Genomic DNA, 24,063 nt, shown 5'->3' with positions numbered 1-24,063 from the left:
TATGATATATTTATATTATTAAATATATAATATTAAAATAAATTAATAAAAAAATAATTTTAAAAAGTTTATGTTATCTTATTTAGTTTTAGAAAAAAATGTATTATATAGATTATTTATTTATATACACATATAGAGCGTTTTCTAGCAAGCGATACAAACATAATATTACACAGAGTATTATTCTATCTTTATTCAATACCAATAAACAACAAAGATAGAATAATTTTCTGTGTAACTCTGTCTGTGTTTCAGCAAGCGACACAGACAGAGTTACACAGAAAATTATTCTATCTTTGTTGTTTATTGGTATTGAATAAAGATAGAATAATACTCTGTGTAATATTATGTTTGTATCGCTTGCTGGAAAACGCTCTATATGTGTATATGTATAAATAAATAATCTATATGATACATTTTACACACGTATTTGCAATATTACAGCTACGTATTAGATATATTATAATTTATGTATTTAACACGTATCGAATATATATAATCATATATATCTAATATGCAATGTAAATTACATATCCATAGCGCGGACATTTATCGGTATTAAACACATATTTAATACATAATTTATATGAATTGTTATGTATCTGCTATATAGCAACATTTCAAATTTTGTCTATTTGCTATGTATCTGAAATCTAAAATGCTGTACGGGTTAATAGTATGGGTTATTATAAAAAAACAAACTAAAAGAAGAAATTAAAAACAACCATCGCATACTTGATAATAATTGAAATTCATTTAGGTTAATATTAAAAAGTAGTCAAAACAAGCAATACTAGAATTAAGAAACAATCAATAATATCAATAAAGGGGCAACATATTATTGTAAGTTTTTTAAGGAAAACTACGTACTTCTGGCATTTTCTAGTGGAGCAGAGATGTTATAACTCAAAAAAGCTATAACTAAGTATAAATTTTATTTAGTGATAGAACATTCAGCGTAAAAACATTAACACAACGAGCCACACGTGCAAATCCAAAAATTGTAAAAATGCACGCAAAGAAATAGAACACTTTCGTTTGCATTCGGACTTTGATCAGAGAGTATTGTTTTCAGGCATTTCTTCTGATCAATAGCTCCAAAATTTGATAATAAAAATTGAGCAACAGACGCGCTCGCTACAATTGTTACAATCGTAATCGTTGATATAGTCGCGGTCGTTAATTAGAAATTCAGTCGGTAATATAAGTATGATAACCTGTGATCGAACAAAAGCCAGAAGGGACATTATCTTTTAGTGCTACCGAGTACCATCGCTAAGTAATTATTTTAAATAGGGAGATAACGTAAGAACGAATAATTGAGTAAAATCAAGAATCAATCGTAACATAATCTAGACGCGAGCTAATTCATAGTTAAGACATGGATTTTATGAAGTAACGACTTATAAACAGACTTTAATTACAAAAGAATAATTCATTTATTTAAAGGAAAATATAATATTATCCATATAATTGTAAACGGTAAACACTTCAAACGGTTCTCTGAATTCCAATGCTTAATGCGCAACAATCCCAGTGCCGAACTGTACGACAGACAACACAAATATAAAAATACGTTAATTATAGCATAGTACGTAGTTTAACAGCGCTAAGTTTATAACGTAAGTGAGAAAGAATATAGGACTAACAATAAACATGATAAATTATACAGGATTATATTAATATTATAAATATACACAGGATTATATTAATATTTTCTTCAATAGAAATTTTTCTATCAGAGAAGAGCCTTCTCGTTTCATTATTGCAACTAATTTAAAATTACACATATATGAAGTATACATGTAGTATATATATTTCAGTATAAATTATTTGATTCATACATTTTAATATAAATCCCTCTCTCTGTCTCCTTCTCCTTCTCACTTATTCTCTTTTCCTTTCTCCCACCCCCTCTCTTTCCCACTCCCTCTCCCTCCCACCCTCTTTCCCTCCCCCCCTCTTTCCCTCCCCCTATCTCTCGCGCTCTCTATTTATTATTTTTATTATATTTGTAATTAACTATAGCAGAAAAAAATTTTATAACTAGAAACTAATAATGCAATAAACTTACAAATTATATGTATAGCTACGAGTACAATATTTTTGTAAATTAAAACGGTTCTTAAAACAGTTCGTAATAAAATTTAAGTATTAATAAAGACATAGAATATTTTATATAATTACGTAATGTTTCTACTACTATTGTATGTTAATTATTTTATTAGAATTTGTAAGATTATATTGTTGCAATTCATGATTTGGATGGTATATTTTATTCAATATCGATTTGTTCAACATCATTTTGAATATCAATTTTTTTTTCATTGCTTTCCTGAAATAAGAAATGCTAATAAGACATTTAATAAAAACTCTGTAACACATTGTTTATGTATTTACTTACTTTATTCACCAATTGTGGTGTCGAAATATTGACTTTAAGTGTGAGAAAGCTTTGATTTGTTTCGGTTTTGTTAATAGTGTGCAGATATTTTGCTCTTGCATTTAGAATCTCTTCAAGTTGCCTTTTATGTTTTATTGCTAATTCCAAAGCTCTTAATTAAAAAAGAAAAACAAATTAATTAATTGGTTAATAAACACAAATAAAAAGAATGTAAACATTATTTTATCATTACTATAAGTAATAAAAATATAGATATGATATTTTAAATCGGCCAATAGAGCCCAAGCGCGAAAAATTAATTATTCGGAACTGTATCTCTTGGTTTGAGATTACTAAGTTCCATATATAAATTAATCTCGAACTTACATATGGAGAAATAGGCGAGAAAAATATAGGTCCGAAAAGTCGCTGAAGCGGGAATCGAACTCGCGTCTTTCACTTTCCGGGCGACTGCTGTTACCAACTAAGCTATTCAGGTCATTTCGATCCTATATTTTTCATTTGCCTTTTAATAGATGTTAGTAAATAACGCCTTGATTAGGCGCAAGCGTGAATAAAATTAAATAAGAAATATTAACATAATATTTATATATATAATATTTATATTATATTAATATAAAATATTAATATTTCTTATTTGATTAGTCCTGGTTAACATAATCACCGACGAGGTACTATTAAAGACGGCCTTACGTGAGTTTGTGTCGCTTACTAAATAGATTTGTCGGTACGATGTTGGTAACTATCAAATTCTTATTTTATATATATAAATACTTATATATATATATATATATATATATATATTGTGACGTGGTATTTTATGCCCGTCACAAGGGCGGACGCGCCCGGCCGGGAGGGTTCGGAGAGCGCTCCGATTTTCGATTTTGCGCTCTTGTTCCTCGTCTTAGCGAATTGCTAAGTATTACATTTGGCTCTTCACAGCGATACATTCTCTATTCTTGTTATATAATTATAATTTACAATATAAACTATAATTTATAATTTATAATATAAACTATATATAATTATAATTTACAATATAGTAGAATGGATAAAATGTTCTTATTAGCTATTTATTGTCATTATTATCGACCGATGCCGGGCCCACCGGGCCCACTTGGTAAAGACACAAATTTACCCAGGGCCAACGATCTTTAACAGTACCTTGTCAGTAACATAATATAAAGGAGTAAAAATTCTAAAAATTATGCTAACACTTTGCATAATTTTAAATATACCTATTCCAATTATAAACCTTGATGTTGATACGTATAGCTTCTTTAATCAAACCACTTTGTAACAATATACCTTCTGCTGCCAGTAAATCTCCAGCCATTAGTGCCATTTCTGCATTTCTTTCTGTAGCACTAGGCAAACTCTACAAATTTTATAGATTCATTTTAAAAATAGATTTATTTATAGATTTATTTTAAATTTATTTATATAAATATAACAACATAATGCAAACAATATTAAATTATATTATTACATTATATATACATATACAATACAGGGTGATAGAAAACTAAGTGCCATAAATTTGTGTGATAAAAGAAAGGATGAATACAAGCATTTTAAGTATAGGAACTATGGGTCGGCGACGTTTCATTACAGCGTGACGGGCGTTTAATTAAATCGTCACAACCCCTGCGATGCAATGATTTATTCCATCAATTTGATGTTTACAATAAATGTTCAAAGTTACGACCGCCAACGTTCCGACAAAAGTCACAGCGACGGAGTAATAACTGCCGCGTTTTTTGGAATATTTCAGGCATGTGTCGGATAGTTTCAGATGCCTCCACGATGTGAGCGACCAGATCTTCCTCGGATTTAACTTGTTCGGAATAAATCAGACTTTTTATTGCACCCCAGAAAAAGAAGTCAAGAGGCGTTAAATCTGGTGATCTTGCAGGCCACGTTACACGTCCACCCCGCCCGATTCATCTGTCGCCGAAAGTTTCTGTCAGGTGATTGCGTACTTCAGCCGTAAAATGCGCTGGGGCATCGTCGTGCTGAAACCATATGACCCTTCTGATTACGAGCGGTACGTTCTCCATAAATTCCGGCAGGACTTGCTGCAGGAATATCAGATAATTGTGCCCATTGAGCCTGGGAGGCATAAGGTAGGGCCCGATTAAGAAATTATTAAGTATTACCGCCCACACATTTACCGTAAAACGTTTTTGATAACCATGAATGAAAGTGGAATGTGGATCTCTAGTCCATACATGACTGTTGTGAGTGTTAACGATGGTTTCGCGCGAGAAGCTTGCTTCATCAGTAAACAAAACAAGAGAAATTCAGGTTGGAGAGCTCTTTGTTGCAAAAACCAATTAACAAAGGCAAGGCAAGCAGGAAAATCGATGGGTCCAAGAGCTTGCAGACCTTTTGTCGATAAAATGGATGAAGCGCATTGTCATGAACAACATTCCAAACGAGACGGCTATTAACACGGAGCTCGCGTGCAACAATTCTGTACTTGTGGACGGATTATCTTCAAATCGTTCTAATACCTCTTCCTCAAACTGTCGAGTACGTACTGACCTATTTCTCTTTGCGTCGTATATCCTTGATTGCAATGATCCCGTTTCCGTCAGACGTTGGTCAAAATTAAGAAAAGTCCTCCAGTTCGGCAGTCTTCTGTTTGGGTATCTTTCTTGACACATCCTCAGAGCGAGTGCAGAGTTGTCCTCGGCAGCGTCAAACGCAAGGTGCATGTCTGCAAGTTCCTCTCAAGTGTACCCATTGTTGCGATTCATGATTATTTTAAAGAAAACAAACTCTAGCTACTCGTTTCTCACTGTTAGTAGCACAGATAGACTGACAATGTGATCATTGATAATTTGAGCAAAAGAAAGACCTTGCAAGCACCTTTAGAGGTAAACAAACGAATGATAAACAAATGAGGGGCAAACCAAACTTACGTTACGCATCGCAAGAGTTGTGACGATTCAATTAAACGTCCGTCACGCCGTAATGAAACGTCGGCAATCCATGGTTACTATACTTAAAATGCTTGAGAAATAGAAAGGCCAACTTATTAAGCAATTCTTAGAGTTGTTATGTAAAATTGAAATTTTTATTCATATACATATATACTAAATATAAAACATTGTGTGAAAGATACAAACATTCTATAATAAAACTTGTGCAAAAATTACAGTTATTATAAAATAAACGTTTCAACCGCACGCGGTTTTCCTCAGTATTATACTACAGTAATTTTTTTAAAAAACAAATTCATAAATCATAGATTGGTATTAAAAAAAAACCTTCTCAGGAAGGATTCTATCATTTTTTTCTAACCATTCACAATGCCATAAAATTGGAATAATTTACAACCTTGTAGACAGATGTTTATTATTATCACACCCACAATTTTGCAATAAAAATTTAGAGTTAATCATCAACATACTTATAAGCAATGATTACCCTCTTGATCTTATTTTTAACAAAATTAATCATCGGATAGGACACCTCATATCTAAAAAAAGCATTATAAAAAGATAAACAAACATAGAGAAACAAAAATTATAGAAAAGAAATCAGTAAATAAAAAATTCTTTGTCGTTCCGTATATAAATAGGATCTCAGAAATGATTGTCTCCTCGATAAAAAATACAGAGTTTATAGTAGGATACAGATGTCTCAAAAAACTGGATAAAATTATTAAAGCACAGAAAGATAAAATTAAAGATCCATGCAATTCTAATATTGTTTATAAGATCAATTGCAATAATTGTAATGCATCTTATGTAGGCCAAACGAGGAGGCAATTACAGACTGAAAGAACATAAAAATAATATCAGGTTGGACTCAACGAAATATTCAGTAATTTCTGAACACATAATAAATGAACACCATACATTTAATTGGGATAACGTAAAGATTCTGGACAACGAAAATAATTATTACAAAAGACTCATCTCTGAGATGCTACATATTAAAGAACAAAAAACTGGGCTAAATTTAAACAAAGATACTGAATTACCCAGCGAGTCTTGTTATGATATTTTAGATAAATTAGCGAACAATAAATAATAATAAGACTAATAGGACATTAATAGTTTAAACATATCTATCAGATCATATATAAACACACACAATCTGCGATTAAGTAGAGTTTGAAATGAGGTGTCTTTTTATATTGTTGGTCTTTTCTTGTGTCATCTTCAATAACTTTTTCAAAAAAACGTGGTTAAGATTGTCAAGAAGGACGATGTCAAGTAAGCATATTGCTAATTGTTAAGGATATATATTTTAATTTTTGACATACGTTAATCGTCAATTTTTTTATTAATTGCAGCGCCTACGGAACTTATTAATTTCTCGCATATTAACGATAAAACTTTACGAGATTTGATTAATATCAAAGATCACATCAATTCGTTTGATATGACAGATTGGAACACGCTTTAATTGCTTATTAAATTCTCGACTCTTATTAAAGAACTAACATTAATTTGCAATATTATGTTGTAATTTCTGTATAAATTTGTTTTTTAAAAAAAATTACTGTAGTATAATACTGAGGAAGACCGCGTGCGGTTGAAACGTTTATTTTATAATGACTGTAATTTTTGCATAAATTTTATTATAAAATGTTTGTATCTTTCACACAATGTTTTATGTTTAGTATATATATGAATAAATTTTAATTCGACATAACAACTCTAAGAATTGCTCGATAAGTTGGCCTTTCTATTTCTCATTAGTTGTATATACAATATACAAGCGAAGTTCTGTATTAATTGATCTTTTAAAATGTTTGTATTCGTCCTTTTTTTCAACACACAAATTTATGGCACTTAGTTTTTCATCACCCTATATATATATATATATATATATATTTTATTAACCTAATATATTGTTATACTATAAATTATCATTAAGTGTTAGTATTGTAAATTATTTAATTATGTTAATTATAAACTATTATAAAGTGTTATAATCATTATATTTATAATTAAAGACATTATTTTTAAAACAATACGAGCTAAACTCTAAATAGTGAATATAAGTATGTAAAGAAAAGGCAATGAAAAATCAGTAGGGGTGAAAAGCGAATAATTTGTAGATATTTTCTTGTAAAATCTCTATTTCTTAGTTTTTTTCTTCAAATCTTTATTTTAGGATTTGGCCCTATTGGATCATCTAATTATACTTGTCAACAAAATTAACGCATATATATATATATATATACAAAATCAATGATTATATACTTAGAAGATGATACTTAGAAGATTACGTGAACGTGGTTTAAGATCGCGAGTTCGACATTTTCCTCTCCTAATGTGTGGAAAAATGTATGTTCCATACATTTGGAGAGGAATCACGGATTTTGTGAGGGAGAACTTTATTAGCAATTTGTCGCGTAATCATTGTTAGTGCGCGTCGGGTAACGCTAATGCTGGTAGTAAATGAAAAAATTGTATGGGTACTTTTATATGTAATAACTCCGCGAAAAAAAAATCGTACGAATTTTTCCTTTTTTTTAATTTGTAGGAAAAAGTCCATATTTTACGAAAATTTTTATAAGATTTGCAAACAATATTTATTTCACTCTGGGTAGTGCGTCAAAGTGCGCAATTTTTTTAGAATCAAAACACGTCCTTACTTTTGAAGCAGTAGCAAAGGTAGGGAGAGAATAAATTAAAATTCTGACTAATGCTTCTTAAGTAGTGACTTCAAGCTTGAAAATGAGAAAAATTTTTAAATACGTTTATTTTTAGCGGAGTTATGCTTATTTAAAATTATGCAAAATTATTTTGACTAAAAATACATATGCGTTAATTTTGTTGACGAGTATATAAAAATTACAATATTTGATTTATTATAAATAAAAAAAAATACAATAAGAAATGGATATTTATTCATAATTAGATGAAAGCTGAGTGAGTCGAAGGGAACGCTTTTGTCGGAAAATTGTTGATTGTTGACAGATAAACACTATTAAATTGATAGTGTAACTTTAAAGATTTGAATTACTTTTCTGCCGCTGTATCACCGAAATCATTTTGATTATTAGTTGTCTGGATAAAATTCGTTTCTCATCCATTTTTATCAATCAAAATCATAACATACCATCTGTAATTATCGAAGGTATTTGTGTACTCTGATTTATGTGGTGATAGTATTTCTTTAATTATTATAAAATTAAGATTTAGAAAGACAGGGCCAACTATAACGAGCATATTAAATTAGTGAGAGATGTAATGTCAACACATAATTGATTTATTTCTTAGTAGATACAATGATAATAATAATAATAAAACGTTTCGGCTGTTACCTCAGCCTTCTTCAGTAAATATAAAAACAATAAAAATTCTTTTAAGAAAAATTATGACATATTACGCATTAGAGTCTATTTTTTAATGAATATTTTGGTTTAATAAGTCGATGAATTTAAATTGGGTTACGCTTATAACATTTATTAAATTAGATATTTTTTCTAATCGGCTAACCATTTTTTAGTTAAGATGGTAAACTTTTTGATTATGTCAAAAAACATGTAAACGAGTTCCCTGTTGTTAGTAGAACAGGTTGACGGCCCATTCCACGTCATCAATTCTTTTGAACATTATTAGTTAAAATTATCGTCAGAACCGCTTGATATGAGAATTGAAAACAATTAGATGTTATCCAGCATCAAAAAGTTAGTCCCCATCATCAAGGATATTTCCGAGTAAGTTCGTCATTGCAGTATATTTCCCATCATACTGTGACTTTGTATAGTGAACACATCAACTTGGCGGAATCTTGACTACTCATCAATTTAAACAATCACGGTGAAATATACTGCAATGACGAACTTACTCGGAAATATCCTTGATGATGGGGACTAACTTTTTGATGCTGGATAACATCTAATTGTTTTCAATTCTCATATCAAGCGGTTCTGACGATAATTTTAACTAATAATGTTCAAAAGAATTGATGACGTGGAATGGGCCGTCAACCTGTTCTACTAACAACAGGGAACTCGTTTACATGTTTTTTGACATAATCAAAAAGTTTACCATCTTAACTAAAAAATGGTTAGCCGATTAGAAAAAATATCTAATTTAATAAATGTTATAAGCGTAACCCAATTTAAATTCATCGACTTATTAAACCAAAATATTCATTAAAAAATAGACTCTAATGCGTAATATGTCATAATTTTTCTTAAAAGAATTTTTATTGTTTTTATATTTACTGAAGAAAGCTGAGGTAACAGCCGAAACGTTTTATTATTATTATTATCATTGTATCTACTAAGAAATAAATCAATTATGTGTTGACATTACATCTCTCACTAATTTAATATGCTCGTTATAGTTGGCCCTGTCTTTCTAAATCTTAATTTTATAATATCACACGAGCCTTGTCTTTAAATATCTAATTGTTTTCCTTATTAAATCTTTAATTATTGTTTTCTTAAATTGTATAATGTATTTATAATGTGTATACATAATGTATACCTATTAACATTCTATATACATACGTATATATAAATTATCTTACAATCTTGTAATAGGATTGGTAGAAAACGTTTTTTTTAATTTTAGACGAAAAACATTGATTTTTTTAAACATTTTTTTTGGTTTATACGTGATTTTAAGTAAAGAAAGAACACGTTTTAAACAAAAAACCATGTTTCAAACTAGTAAAAAATACTTGATAACTTTAATCTGTATAATCATTGTAGCCGTAATGTAATGTAATCGGTAATACCGTTAATCGGTAATCCTAATGTCATAATGTCATATTTGGCCACTCTCGTTGCTTTTGATTCTACGCATGGACTACTGGCTTTTTACCACTAAACGTGTAAAATATGGACAACTGGACAAATGTTTTTTAATTAATATCAAAGTTTCAAGTTTGATGTTTATTATATCGGTTTTTTGGTTTTGAATTTATTAATTACACAGACCGATGTATGGAGACTTTCTTTTAAATCTTTATATTAGGTTGTTCGGAAAGTTCGTTTTATTATAAATTTGAATGCAATATTTTACACAAAGAGAAACTTTATTTAAGCAAATATGTACCGTTTTATTCAATCATCTTGGCCCATCTTTTCGGAAGTAACATGATGCCTTCCTTCCAAAATGAAGGCGAAGTTTCTTACTGACGAAGAATTGATCAAGATGACTTTTGAGGATTTCGAATGACTCGAATTTCTTGTCTTGAAGAAAATTTTTCAAAAAAAGAAATAGGTAGTAGTCAGATGAGGCAAGATCGGGAGAATATGGAGGATAAGGAAAAACGTCCCATTTTACGTTTAATATAGTTTCCTACGGATAGACATCGCGACGTGAGGTCTGGCGTTATCATGGTGGAAGTGGAACAACTCCTCTCAGTTCAGGGCACTTTCGTGCGATGACAGTTTTCAATTCGTCCAGCTGAAGACTATACTATCTATGTGAAGTTAGCTGATAAGCAGAAAATCATCTTTAGTGCCCTCGCATTTATTGATTACGTAGAAATGCATTGAAACAAACTTTTCGAACAACCTAATATCTCAATAGTCATTTCCGAAAAATTTTGACGTACCGAAACCGAATCCGTTACCCAAATTGATCAGATCATCAAATCACATCAGATTTCAAAAATATATGCATCTAAAAGTGCCAAAATACCACTTTTTGGCATTTTTAAGTTAAAATAACTATAAAATGACACGTGTTAGTCCAATTTTCTCAACGGATTTGAACTCCGCAGAAAAAATCTAAAGAAACAGTGTATTATACCTTGAAGATTGATTAAAAAATACTACATCTAGAACGTTCAAACTACGCGCATTTCTGCGTTCTACATTTAGCTACAAGCCATTACAAAGCATGGTAACCGCTTTTAGCTGAACCCAGAGTCACGAATCGAGGACATGGCTCTAAGTTCAGCTAAAAGCGGTTACCATGTATTAATGCCACAAGATGTTCGATGAAATACTTTGGCCGATTGTTTGGAATCATATATTACTGTTGAAAATTTACGTTTATTCTATTTTGCTTTTCATATTTTTGAAACAAGTAAAGACATTTCATATAGAAAACATCAAATCATCTTTGTTTAGAAATTCACGAAAGACCCTCACGCTCATGTATGTATAAGAGCACACGATAAAGTCAGTATCGTTCGAGACTCCGATTCGTCAACCGTTCGTTTTTGTCTCGATTCGATCGTTGATCGATTAAATCATTACCATAAATTAATAAAGAACCAAAAATTAAAAATAAAAAAAAACAAAATAAAAATTAAAAATTATAATAAAAAAGATCAAAAAATAAAAATTTTGAAAACAAAAATAAAAAATAAAAAAATTTTTAAGAAAAAAACACTCCCGCCTGCTGCCAACAAGGTCATAACGTTTAAATAATAAAATTTTAAAAATAAAAATTAAAGAACAAAAAAAAATTAAAAAAACAAAAATTAAAAATTAAAAAAAAGAATAAATAAGCTTTGAAAAGTTTGAAATAAGAAATATGCTTTGAAATAAAGTTTAAAATAATATCTATTTGTAAGTATTAATAATATAGTAATTAAACAATATAAATTTTTAATTAATAAATATTTTTCTAACTAACAAATATTTTCTTCCATTGTAATTATTATTATTAATTTTATAATTTAGAAGAGCAGTCAGGAGACGCCGTGCTAAGTATGTGTATTTCTCATATTGCAGTATACGTATGCGTGTGGTGCACGTGAGTGCACGGCGTCTTCCGACTGCTTTTCTAAATTATAAAATTAATAATAATAATTACAATAGAAGAAAATATTTGTTAACTTCTTTATTTGTTCTTGTGTATTATGTTAAGTTTACATTGTTTATTAAAATAATGTTATGTCAGTATGCAGTGAACTTAATTCAGTCGTACTAACGCGTTATGTATTTCCGTTTATTAGGTAATGTATTTTTGTTGACTAATGTTTGGCGTTTATAATTATTCATTTGATTAATAGTTAGATTAAAGTTATAATTATTTTCGTGTAATTGTTTATAGGTTTACTTGAAAAGTGCTGCAAGGACAGCCGAAACGTTGTAATTTAATTAAGCATCTTTAATAAATTACTGTCAGTTTGGTCGACTTTTATTATTAAAATTTAAAAAATATTTGTTAGTTAGAAAAAATATTTATTAATTAAAAATTTATATTGTTTAATTACTATATTATTAGTACTTACAAAGAGATATTATTTCAAATTTATTTCAAAATATAAATTTGAAATAATATCTCTTTGTAAGTACTAATAATATAGTAATTAAACAATATAAATTTTTAATTAATATACATTTCTTATTTCAAACTTTTCAAAGCTTATTTATTCTTTTTTTTAATTTTTAATATTTGTTTTTTCAATTGTTTTGTTCTTTATTTTTTATTTTTTAAATTTTATTATTTAAACGTTATGACTTTGTTGGCAGCAGGCGGGCGTGTTTTTTTTCTTAAAAAATTATTTATTTTTTCTTTTTGTTTTCAAAATTTTTATTTTTTTCTTTTTTATTTTTTTTTAAAGTATTGTTCACTTGAGAAAAACCACAATCACATGGTCGAAACGTCGTGAATATTAATAAAATTGATTTTTGCTAGTTTGGTCGATTATTTAATTTTTCTATTTATTGACTAGCGATTGGAAAGAATTACGTTTATGCTTATTATTTTTATTTCATTATTTATATTTATATTTTCAATGTTATCTATAGGTTACATATAAATATAGATAAACCCAAAAAAATTAAACAAATAATTTTTTTCCAATATACATCTTCATTAGTTTTTATTTGTCTTTGTTTTTTTTTGCAGTTTCTTTTTTAAATAATCATACATTTTAATTGCAATGTTTTAAACAGTTTTAAGCAATAATTTAAAACTGTTTAAAAAAAAGTTTAAAACAGTATCCACTGTTTTAAACAAGTTTTAATCAAACAGTTTTAAACAAATTATTTAAAACATACCAACCCTGCCTTGTAAATTAATTGGAGATAATTTTTTGACGAACATCCCGTTTGACTTGCTCAGCTTTCATCTAATTATAAGTGAATATAAATATATCCATTTCTATTGTTTTTTCCCTCTTTCATTCAATAAATCAAAAATTGTAATTTTTATAATTACTGAAGATGATTCAACACAAAAACGCTTAAAATAAAGATTTTTTCCGGAAAAATCTTGAATTCGGACGCATTTCACTCAGATTTCGGCTCTCATTGCATTTATTTACATACTTATAAGATTTTTATAAAATTAAATAAAATTATACGAATATATTTTATCATTATAATATTAAGTTGATTTGTGTGTTACCTTAATATATTTAATATAATCGACTGTATCACATCTACCTATAGCTGCGTAACTTTCTTCCGCAGCATGTAGTTCTTTACTATCAATTGCCATGATAGCCATGCAAGTCCATAATATCTTATTCTAATAATGTAAAATAATTATTAATACATTTGTCTCATGTAATTTAATTAATTAATGTTTAAATAAGTACTAAATTTAATCAGAATTAATAACGTATTAAATATAATATAATTATATGAGAACATAAAAAAACAGATATATAATCTTATTATTTTTATAAACTTTTATTCAAAGTAATTGAAAAAATTATTAATGTATACCACACCTCAGGCTTACCGGATCACCTATTAATGGGAGATTTCTAAGGTTATTTGAGAATGATTTTTCTTCAATGAAAATGGCAAAAAAAGTCATTATTTTTGCATGTTCTCTATCTTTGCAATCACATATATTTATAACTAACAAGGGACACATAACACAACTCTCCGGAACCGATTCGATTCTCATGTTAAATATATTAAATACAAAAATTTAAAAGACATATCTTTTACGTATTTTTATTTTTTTGCTGTGACGTCATCCCGACGCGCGTCCATCTCATCCAAATTGCGGGGCGGGAGCTGAGTGATCACGTCACGCGAGAGCATAAACATAATAATGAATTGACGGAGCATTGCCTTCCCCTTCCCGTGTGCGAACTGACCCCTGCGAATAATGGGAGCGAGATAGATATATGAAGTGTCTTGCACTCTCTTTCTCTTTTCGCGCATGTGCAATACAGTACTAATGCTAAGTGAGTTTGGTTATATTGAGAGGTTAGAGCAGTGGTTCCCAAAATGGGCGATATCGCCCCCTAAGGGGCGCTGAAATGATTTAGGGGGGCGGTAGTAGCCTCGGTTGCAATGGGGGGGGGGGGGGGCGTTAAATAAACATAAGGGGGCAGTGAAAGCATGAACTAAAAGAGAAAATAAAAAAATTTTGAAAAACCGTTTGTATATATTTTATATGTTCGTGTGCATGTGTATTGTATAACATAAAATTAAAACGTAATTAAAATCTCGAATTCTTAAAATTCTACTCTACGAGATCAACGCACCACCAACCGCGATGGCTCGGAATCATCTGTTTCGTTTCCGTATTTATTTGTAAATAATACTGAGCTAATGATTTCATTAAATTTGTATAAAATTAAAAATTGTAGTAATTATTTTACAATTTTCCAAGTACCTATATATAATATCATATTGCTAACGAAGCTCGAACAGTGAAGAAAACATTGTAATACAGATATACATATATCAAAATATACATAGGTATATCTTATATATATATATATATATATATATATATATATATATATATATATATTGCTAAGTATTATATTTGGCTCTGTATAGCGATACATTCTTTATCCTTGTTATTTACGATAGGAGCGTTCTAGCCATATTATTGTTAAATAAAATTTGTTATAAATTGCAAAAAATAGATATAATATTAAAATGATGGGTTTAAAATTTTTTATTTATTCTCTTAAAAAATTAACCTGACACAATCATATTAGTAAATATCTAAGTTTACTAATAATACTTACTTATGAAATAATCGATTACAGCTATCTTGCACGCAGTCGCACACCACACATTTTCGCATTTTGTTAATAAAATTAATTTATTAATAAAATTAAATTACTTTTTACTTTAATCTTTACTCTAACCCAGAGGTTCCCAAACTTATTTGGTCTATTGCCTTCTTTTAAGAAAAAAAAATATTTAGCGCCCCCCTGAAAAATGATAAATTTGTATTTTTTATATACTTAGATTTGACCGATATATATATATATATATATATATATATATATATATCGGTCAAATCTAAGTATATAAAAAATACAAATTTATCATTTTTCAGGGAGGCGCTAAATAATTTTTTTATATATATTTTATATATATTAATTTTATATATATATATATATATATCGGTCAAATCTAAGTATATAAAAAATACAAATTTATCATTTTTCAGGGGGGCGCTAAATAATTTTTTTTCTTGAAAGGAGGCAATAGACCAAATAAGTTTGGGAACCTCTGGGTTAGAGTAAAGATTAAAGTAAAAAGTAATTTAATTTTATTAATAAATTAATTTTATTAACAAAATGCGAAAATGTGTGGTGTGCGACTGCGTGCAAGATAGCTGTAATCGATTATTTCATAAGTAAGTATTATTAGTAAACTTAGATATTTACTAATATGATTGTGTCAGGTTAATTTTTTAAGAGAATAAATAAAAAATTTTAAACCCATCATTTTAATATTATATCTATTTTTTGCAATTTATAACAAATTTTATTTAACAATAATATGGCTAGAACGCTCCTATCGTAAATAACAAGGATAAAGAATGTATCGCTATACAGAGCCAAATATAATACTTAGCAATTTGCTAAGACGAGGAACAATCTCTAAATTGAAATTTAAATTCCTCTTCCCTTTACCCCCCTAAAATTGATGTAGAGAAAAATATATTGGTCCAAAAAAGCCAACTTTTTCAGACCGATATATTTTTCTCTACATCAATTTTAGGGGGGTAAGGGGAAGAAGAATTTAAATCTCAATTTAGAGATTGTTCTTTGTCTTAGCGAATTGCTAAGTATTATATTTGGCTCTGTACAGCGATACATTCTTTATCCTTGAAATTTTATTTAGTTGTAAAGTAATACTTATAACATTTTTGCATTAAGTTTTATTAATATGGAAATATAAAAGTAATAATTATCATTAATTTATTATTGTAATATCGTTATTGCATTATAAAGTATAATTATTTTCAAGTATAAGCATTATTATATTATACACATACATGATTATTCTATTATTTTCTTTTATTATAGATTACCATACCTTGCAAAGAAGACATGAAAAAAGCATGGATTGATTTTATTAAAATTAAAAAGGGACCTTCTTGGTAATAGAAAAAAAATGTCTTCATTTGTAAACAACATTTTGATGCTTTATTATACAAAATTCCTGTAGCATCACATTCAGAGAGAATTTACTTGAAGCCAGATGCTATACCATCAATAATAACAATCAATTCTAGTGATATTCAGACAAATGAACATAATGAAGAACAATCTTCACCTAATTTCGAAGCGAGAAATTTCATTGGTAAGAAGCAGCAAGTGAAATAATAACAAAACTGCAAAATGTAACACAATTATATGAAAAACTTTTTTCAAATAGTAAAATTTATCTCTAATAGATGCATCAATAAGTGAGCCTATTGAAGAATCAGCGCAAGTAATATTTAGTGATAGCCACTCGGCAATTCTAGAATGGTTATTTTTAAAATTCAATAAAATTAATAGTTTTTTAAATTATATATTTTAATATATATATGCATACTATATGTTAATATCTACATACACTACATAATTTTATTGATTTTTAAACATTTGAATTATTTAAGAAAATTATTTCTTTATTTTACTTTTCCAGGGGAATAACTTGGAATAGTTGATTAATTTTTAAAATTAATATAATTAATAATACTTATAAAACCAAATATTATATCTACGTGCAATAAGCAATACTATGTTGTTAAGTTTTTTTTTTTAAATATTTTAAACATTTTAAAAATTTATTTTAATTTTAATAAGTTCTATATTTTATTAAGAAAATATTATAATGACTTATTGCGAGCACTGATTATAGTGTATAATATTGCACTGATTATAGTATATAATATTGCATTAAAATGGAAATAAAATAAAAAATATAAGAAATAATTCCATTCCTTTATTTATTCTTTATTTTATTTTTTTTCTTGTAATTTAACTTAAAATTGTAAAATCGTATTCACGAAGCGAGTGAAGAATGTTATACATATATATATATAACATTCTTCACTCGCTTCGTGAATACGATTTTACAATTTTAAGTTAAATTACAAGAAAAAAAATAAAATAAAGAATAAATAAAGGAATAGAATTATTTCTTATATTTTTTATTTTATTTCCATTTTAATGCAATATTATACACTATAATCAGTGTTCGCAATAAGTCATTATAATATTTTATATATATATATATATATATATATATATATATATATATATAAGCACCATATTACGCATGCGCGAAAAGAGAAAGAGAATGGAGGACGCTTCATATATCTGTTTCGCTCCCATTATTCGCAGGGGTCAGTTGATAGTCATGCTCCGTCTATTCATACTATGTCTATGCGCGAGAGGTTACGAGAGCCATATCGATATTCTCGGAGAGACAGATTGCGAAAAATAATTTATTTCAACAATTAATTAGCGTCTTATTTTTATTTATTTTTTAATGTAATGAGAGCCTTATCGCGAGGATTATTCTTCACATAGTTGACCAAAAAGTATTCTACCGACAAACACAATGGAACGTAACATTTCAATGCGACCTTAAAATCGGATAAACAAGGACAATATTTAACGACCCAGATAGCAAAATATATGCATTCTGTACTAATATTGTACTCATATTTCTCAAAACATGATGACAAAAATAGACATAGATGCAGGTTCATGTGCTACTCAAAACACGGACATATGATATCTTAAAAATGTTTGCAAAAAAATGTCATTATGAGTACATAAATATGCTCAAATTAATATCTAAGCTCACATTTTTCATCATATGTATGTAACTTGTATTCATGATACCTATCATCATAATATGATTACAAGACATACAACACATTTCAATCATATCAGAGGATCATGACATGATGAAATCTGATCATCAGGCATTTCTATCTGGGGAATTAAGGAATTCGGTCGCGATGACAAAGTAGCCATCAACAAAAATGACAATGCAGATCCTCGCACTAGCAGAGGGCCGCGCGGAACTTCTCCTATTCTCATACCAGACGCGCGATATAATCTTTTTTTTTTTTTTTTGACGGCAACCACCTCTGTTGCTTTGCAGAGAAAACAACATCACAGCGTATTTTTATTTATTTACGTGTTTTTTATGTAAGGATTTTGAATTTTAAGAGGTGAAACACTCCTTTCAAAAAAAGCAGTATTTTCTTTTCGGGCTTAATACAATTGAAACTATAAGAAATAGAAAAAACCGTTAAATAAATATTTAATTTTTTTGAACGTTCTCTAAAATTATAAGAAAAACACTTAGCTATTTATTTTCTTTTTCTCAAAACTCTCATCATTCAAGTTTATCAAAGTTTTATTAAAGCTCTTTCAAAGTAGGTATTCTCGTCCGCCATTTTTCTTCCAACCGCATGTGAAAGTTGGGTTATACGTCGTATATACATATGTCAAAATGTCAGGTGTTAAACTACACCTTGCATCGCGTCGTTTATTTTATACTTGACATTTGGATAATAACGCATGGAGATCTTGATAGGAATACATAGATGTTCCGATTTGTATAATTGGTTCATGGTTAAATGCTGTCGTAATCAGATCTATGCCTTTTCAGATTAACTGACCTACATCATTTAGAAAGCCAACTAATGATTTCCGCGAGACACGTTTGTTGAAGAGTTGCTTAAGTGTTTGTAAAACTATCGGTCTAAGAAATATTAACGACAAATGTATTATTATGAACAAAATATTGTATATATTTATTGATTGTTATTGCGCGGTGTATATGGATGTACGAAATATAACTGTGTTAAAGATGTACGATCAATTTTAGCAAACTGATTCTCGCGGAATTCATTAGCACAAAAACATTCTTAAATGAAACTTTCTTGAATTTATGCATTGTCATTGTACGCCTTTCGATCTTGTAGTTAATTAAAAAATTTATCTTAAATATCGAGTTTATTAAACTCAAAATAGGTGTTCGTTCTCATAGCAACGCAGCCAGGCATTTTGGATGCATTATATTTTATGCGACAACAAAAACACGATGTGTTGATTGTTGTAATTATTTTAAGTTTAATAGACTCGATATTTAAGATAAATTTTTTAATTAACTGCGAGATCTTCACATGCAGTTGGAAGAAAAATGGTGGACGAGAATACTTTTATAGACTTAGTTTTATAATTTTTTTCATCGAATTGAAAGCTTATTTTTATTTCAAATTTAATAAAATATATAATTTTGAAAAAAAGAGGGTAAGGATTTTTTGAAAAAAAAAAAAAAAATTTTTATAACTTTAACGTATTATTCAAGTAATTAAACTTTTATTTAATATTTATTTTCTATCTCTTATAAATTCAATGATATTCGATTCTGAAAGAAAATACTTTTTTTTTCAAAGAAGTATTTCACCCTATATATCTTTAAATTTGTTCTAACAAATATGTCTTTTGGATTTTTGTGTTTAACAACATACTTGAAGGAAAATTAAGTCGGTTCTGAACCGTTATGTACAATTGTGAACCATCTCTTGTAAAATCTATTAAATTATTATTTATTAAATTTCTATTATATATATATATATATATATATATATATATATATGTACATAACTGTACATAAGTCGGTTCAGAACCGACTTAATTTTCCTTCAAGTATGTTGTTAAACATGTATATATATATCTATATCTACATATATATATATATATATATATATATATATATATATATATACATACATACATACATAAAGTAAGTTCTATCTGAAATAAACTGAAGAACGTGATTTTGTTAATATTTTATTTCTACTAGGCTTTGTTTGGGAAAAACCCTTTACTTTTAATCGCTTATAGTTTAAAAATAATTAAATGTCCTTCGACATTTTCACTGAGGAAAAATCATTTCCAAATAATCCCAAGACTCAAACTATTAATGAATGATTTGATAAGTCTCTCAGTGACACTTAATACACATACGCATGCGCACGAACGTACCCACGCACACACGCACGCACGCCCTCCCGCCGGTATACATATATGTATATAGGGTAATCTTGAAATAAAAGATGTAAAAATCTCTGAAGTCACCAGATAATAATTAAAAAATGGTAGTGATTTAATCAACCAACTCTGGCTATTTAATGATCTTTATTTAATATTCACGACGTTTCGGCCATGGGTTTCGGCCCTTATCAAGTGCTACAAGTTATAATAATGACAATTATTAGAAAATTTAAAAAATTGATTAAAAAGTAACTAAGTAACAATAAATATTTCCACACATTAATATGTAACCTACCTAAAACACAACTTTCTATATAGAAACTTAATTTCTGATCTTAAAATGTGACATGATATTATGTGAAACAATTAACTATATTATTGTGCTGGTTTCAAGCTTTTTATATACTCATTACTTTGATCAAACTAAACGATCTTTATTAGTTTATCGTAAACAATATTTAGATTATCCGTGTCTTTTTGTAAATTGATTGTGTTGTCAAATTTTTTGATAAAAAACATCTCCGCGATTTCTCTTTTCCGTACATATTTCTCATGATGTAAAATTTCAGGAGCGGACCAATCAAAATCATGACCATTATCCAGTTTATGATTACTAATAACTGAATAATTACTATTGTGTACCTTAATGTTATTAAAATGTTCTTTTATGCGTGTGCCTAATTGTCGTTTAGTCTGACCGACGTATGATGAAAAACAATTTGCGCAGTTAATTTTGTATACAACTCCTGTTTTTTCTTTTAAAGGTAAAGGATCTTTGACACGTTTAATTAATGTATTAAATTATTTCGGTATACAATAAACGCTTTGCATGCCCGTAGATTGCAATAATCTCGAAACGTCTTCACTTAGTTCTTCGACGTACGGTAATTTTATGATGCGGTCAAATTTTTCACTAACTAAATTATCATTGTCAACATTGCGATCGTCGTTATTTCGTGTCTCAAGTAATTTTAGCCTATTTTTTACAAACTTATTAACCGCATTCGACGGAAAACCATTGTTCATCAGTATCGATTTAACTTTAGCGATGTTTGCTGGATGAAAACTGTCGTCCGATAATAAAATCGCATGATCGACCAGACTAAAAATGGTATTCTTTTTGTATTTAAAGGGATGGTTTAAATAATAATTGATACATCTACCCGAACAAGTGGGTTTTATAAACCAATTAGTTAATAGAATACCATTCTTTTTCATCACAGTAGTGTTCAAAAAATTAATCGAGTCGTTACTTTCAATTTCATGAGTAAATTTTAATCTAGAATAGTAATCATTAAAAACCGACAAAATTTCATCAACACCCTTGCATGGGATAATTGTGAAAATGGCATCCACATATCTGCAGAACAGCAAGGTTTTGAAACTCAATCTTTCTAGGCAATTAGTCTCTAAATCATCCATTACGATATCCGCTAATATGGGTGAGAGCGGAGACCCCATAGAACTGCCAAAAATCTGTTCATAATACTGTCCATTAAAAACAAAACTAGTAGAGTCTAATATAAACTCAATCACATATAAAAATTGGAAAAGATTGAATTTCGTATTGGTTGAAATGTCCATCTAACGCTTTTTTACGCCGCTGATTACTAACTCCTTCGGAATATTCGTGAACAGGGAGGTAACGTCTAATGACACTAGTAATTCGTCATCAGTAATCACCCTATTCCCAATACTCTCGACAAAGGACCAACCATCCTTAACAAAAGATCCCGGTTTCTTAATCGAATTAACAAGTATATTATGGATGTAGTTAGAAAGATTATACAACGGACTACATAATAAAGACACTATAATTCGCAATGGACAATCGATTTTGTGGATTTTCGGTAACCCGTAACATCGTGGTAAGTTCCCGTTAGTTACGTTTAAATAATTATAAGTAGTCATGTCTATCAATTCATTATCGAGCCAAGACTTGATGAGAGAATGCATTCTATTAGTTAATTTTTTAACAGGATTTTTATTGATTTTTCTGTAAGTCGATTTGTCATTTAATAAAACTTCCATTTTTTCCATATAGTCAATTTTATTAAGGATCACCGTCGTTTGTCCTTTGTCAGCCTTAGTAACAATAATATCGTCGTTATCCTTTAGAAATTTTTTTGACTCAGAAAAACATCTGAGAATATACTTGTCTATAAAATTAGTATGCCTTTGTGTGGTTAAAAAATTTCTGATAGAATTAGCTACCGAAATCCTAGTTGTTTCACGTAAGTTAGAAGAAATCCTGTCAATACTCACCTCTAGACTTTTAACTATCTCAAGTGCGGTATTAACACGATCCCTCCCAACACCTTGTTGTACTGGTAAACCGAAATTATCACCAAGGCTTAACAAATCAAGTACTTTATCCGGTATCACTTTATTACTGAGATTACTGATCCATTTGGATTTGTCCATATTAATAAAAGGATTCACGACTACATTATTCTTACGTAGCGATGCATTGAATTTATTAATTAATTTGTTTTTTGTCATATTTTTAAAAACCAAAATTCTCTCCCTATTAAGTTCAGTAAAATTCGTGAGTAACTGTCGAGGTAAAGAGTCAAAAAGTCTACGCTCGATATATGCTATTCTTTTATGTAAATATTTCAAGTGAACGTTAATATCCTTTATCTCGAGTCTCAATAATCTAAATTTATAATGGTCGAGAGGAATGAAGGATAGATTGTGGTCTAAATTTATAATGTTTAAAATTACATTCCAACCTTCGACACATGTTGCTGCTTTTCTAAAATATGATAGTCAAGTTCAATCCGATCATTTTAACACTGACTTTTGTTAAGAAAACACGTCAGTTTATATTCTTCCTTATACTGCCGTTCCATAATGGATGGTTATAATACCATGTAAGTTTTTTTTGGAATTTTTAATTTGAAAGTTTTATTTTGACCTCTTTATTAACGCAAGTTATTGTTTCAATACACATAGATTTCACATAATAAAAAATTTTTTCATGTCTTTGACGGCCAGTGGGATTTCGACGCAACACATTTAATTTTTATGCAGACTTTAACTGTAATCTCTGTAATTCCGTTTAAATTTTAATTTCTGTATAAGAGTTGTGTTTTTTTTTATATATACTAACATTATATTATTTTAACGATGCGAAATATTTTTAGACAATTTACTTTCATTTTTTATACCACACTGAACGATTATCGTGCGCTGAAGATGATCGAAAACTCGATCGAAACGTTCGTCTTATTTTAATTTATTATGAAATTGAATAAATTTTGATTTGATCACGCTATTCTAACTGCGTTTTAGATCCCTATGCCATTGATACAATTGGATAATAATAATAATATATGTAATAAATTAATTTGTAGTTTCACTTGAAAAGGACCACAATCATATGGTCGAAACGTCGTGAAATTCAATGAACGATTATTACTTGCTAGTTTGGTCGATTATTTCCAAAGTTTATATTTAAATACTAGTGACTGTCATCAATAATT

General features: G+C 28.7%; 1 protein-coding gene and 1 long non-coding RNA gene across 2 annotated transcripts in view; both read right to left on the bottom strand.

The window, feature by feature from the left end:
* Nucleotides 1-2,194: 2,194 nt before the first annotated feature.
* The window catches only part of Oseg5 (intraflagellar transport protein Oseg5), a 222,062-nt gene continuing 200,193 nt past the window's right edge, over nucleotides 2,195-24,063 (bottom strand). The window contains exons 12-15 of the mRNA XM_085488710.1: nucleotides 13,702-13,824; nucleotides 3,643-3,782; nucleotides 2,405-2,555; nucleotides 2,195-2,335 (exon numbers count right to left, since the gene is read on the bottom strand). Of these exons, the coding sequence (XP_085344836.1) occupies nucleotides 2,276-2,335; nucleotides 2,405-2,555; nucleotides 3,643-3,782; nucleotides 13,702-13,824 (474 nt within the window). The 3' untranslated portion in view covers nucleotides 2,195-2,275. The remainder of the gene's footprint in view (nucleotides 2,336-2,404; nucleotides 2,556-3,642; nucleotides 3,783-13,701; nucleotides 13,825-24,063) is intronic.
* Nucleotides 4,122-5,385, bottom strand: LOC114937705 (uncharacterized). Its single transcript, XR_003820928.2, has 3 exons — nucleotides 5,332-5,385; nucleotides 4,952-5,126; nucleotides 4,122-4,419 (listed from the first exon to the last, which is right to left on the bottom strand). It is a non-coding gene; the product is annotated as an uncharacterized LOC114937705 (long non-coding RNA).

The sequence above is a fragment of the Nylanderia fulva genome, unplaced genomic scaffold (assembly GCF_048542155.1).
Source record: "Nylanderia fulva isolate GAGA-0341 unplaced genomic scaffold, ASM4854215v1 Scaffold70, whole genome shotgun sequence".
Classification (NCBI taxonomy): domain Eukaryota; kingdom Metazoa; phylum Arthropoda; class Insecta; order Hymenoptera; family Formicidae; genus Nylanderia; species Nylanderia fulva.
The sequence above is the reverse complement of the archived record's forward strand: the minus strand, read 5'-3'. Positions and strand labels throughout refer to the sequence as shown.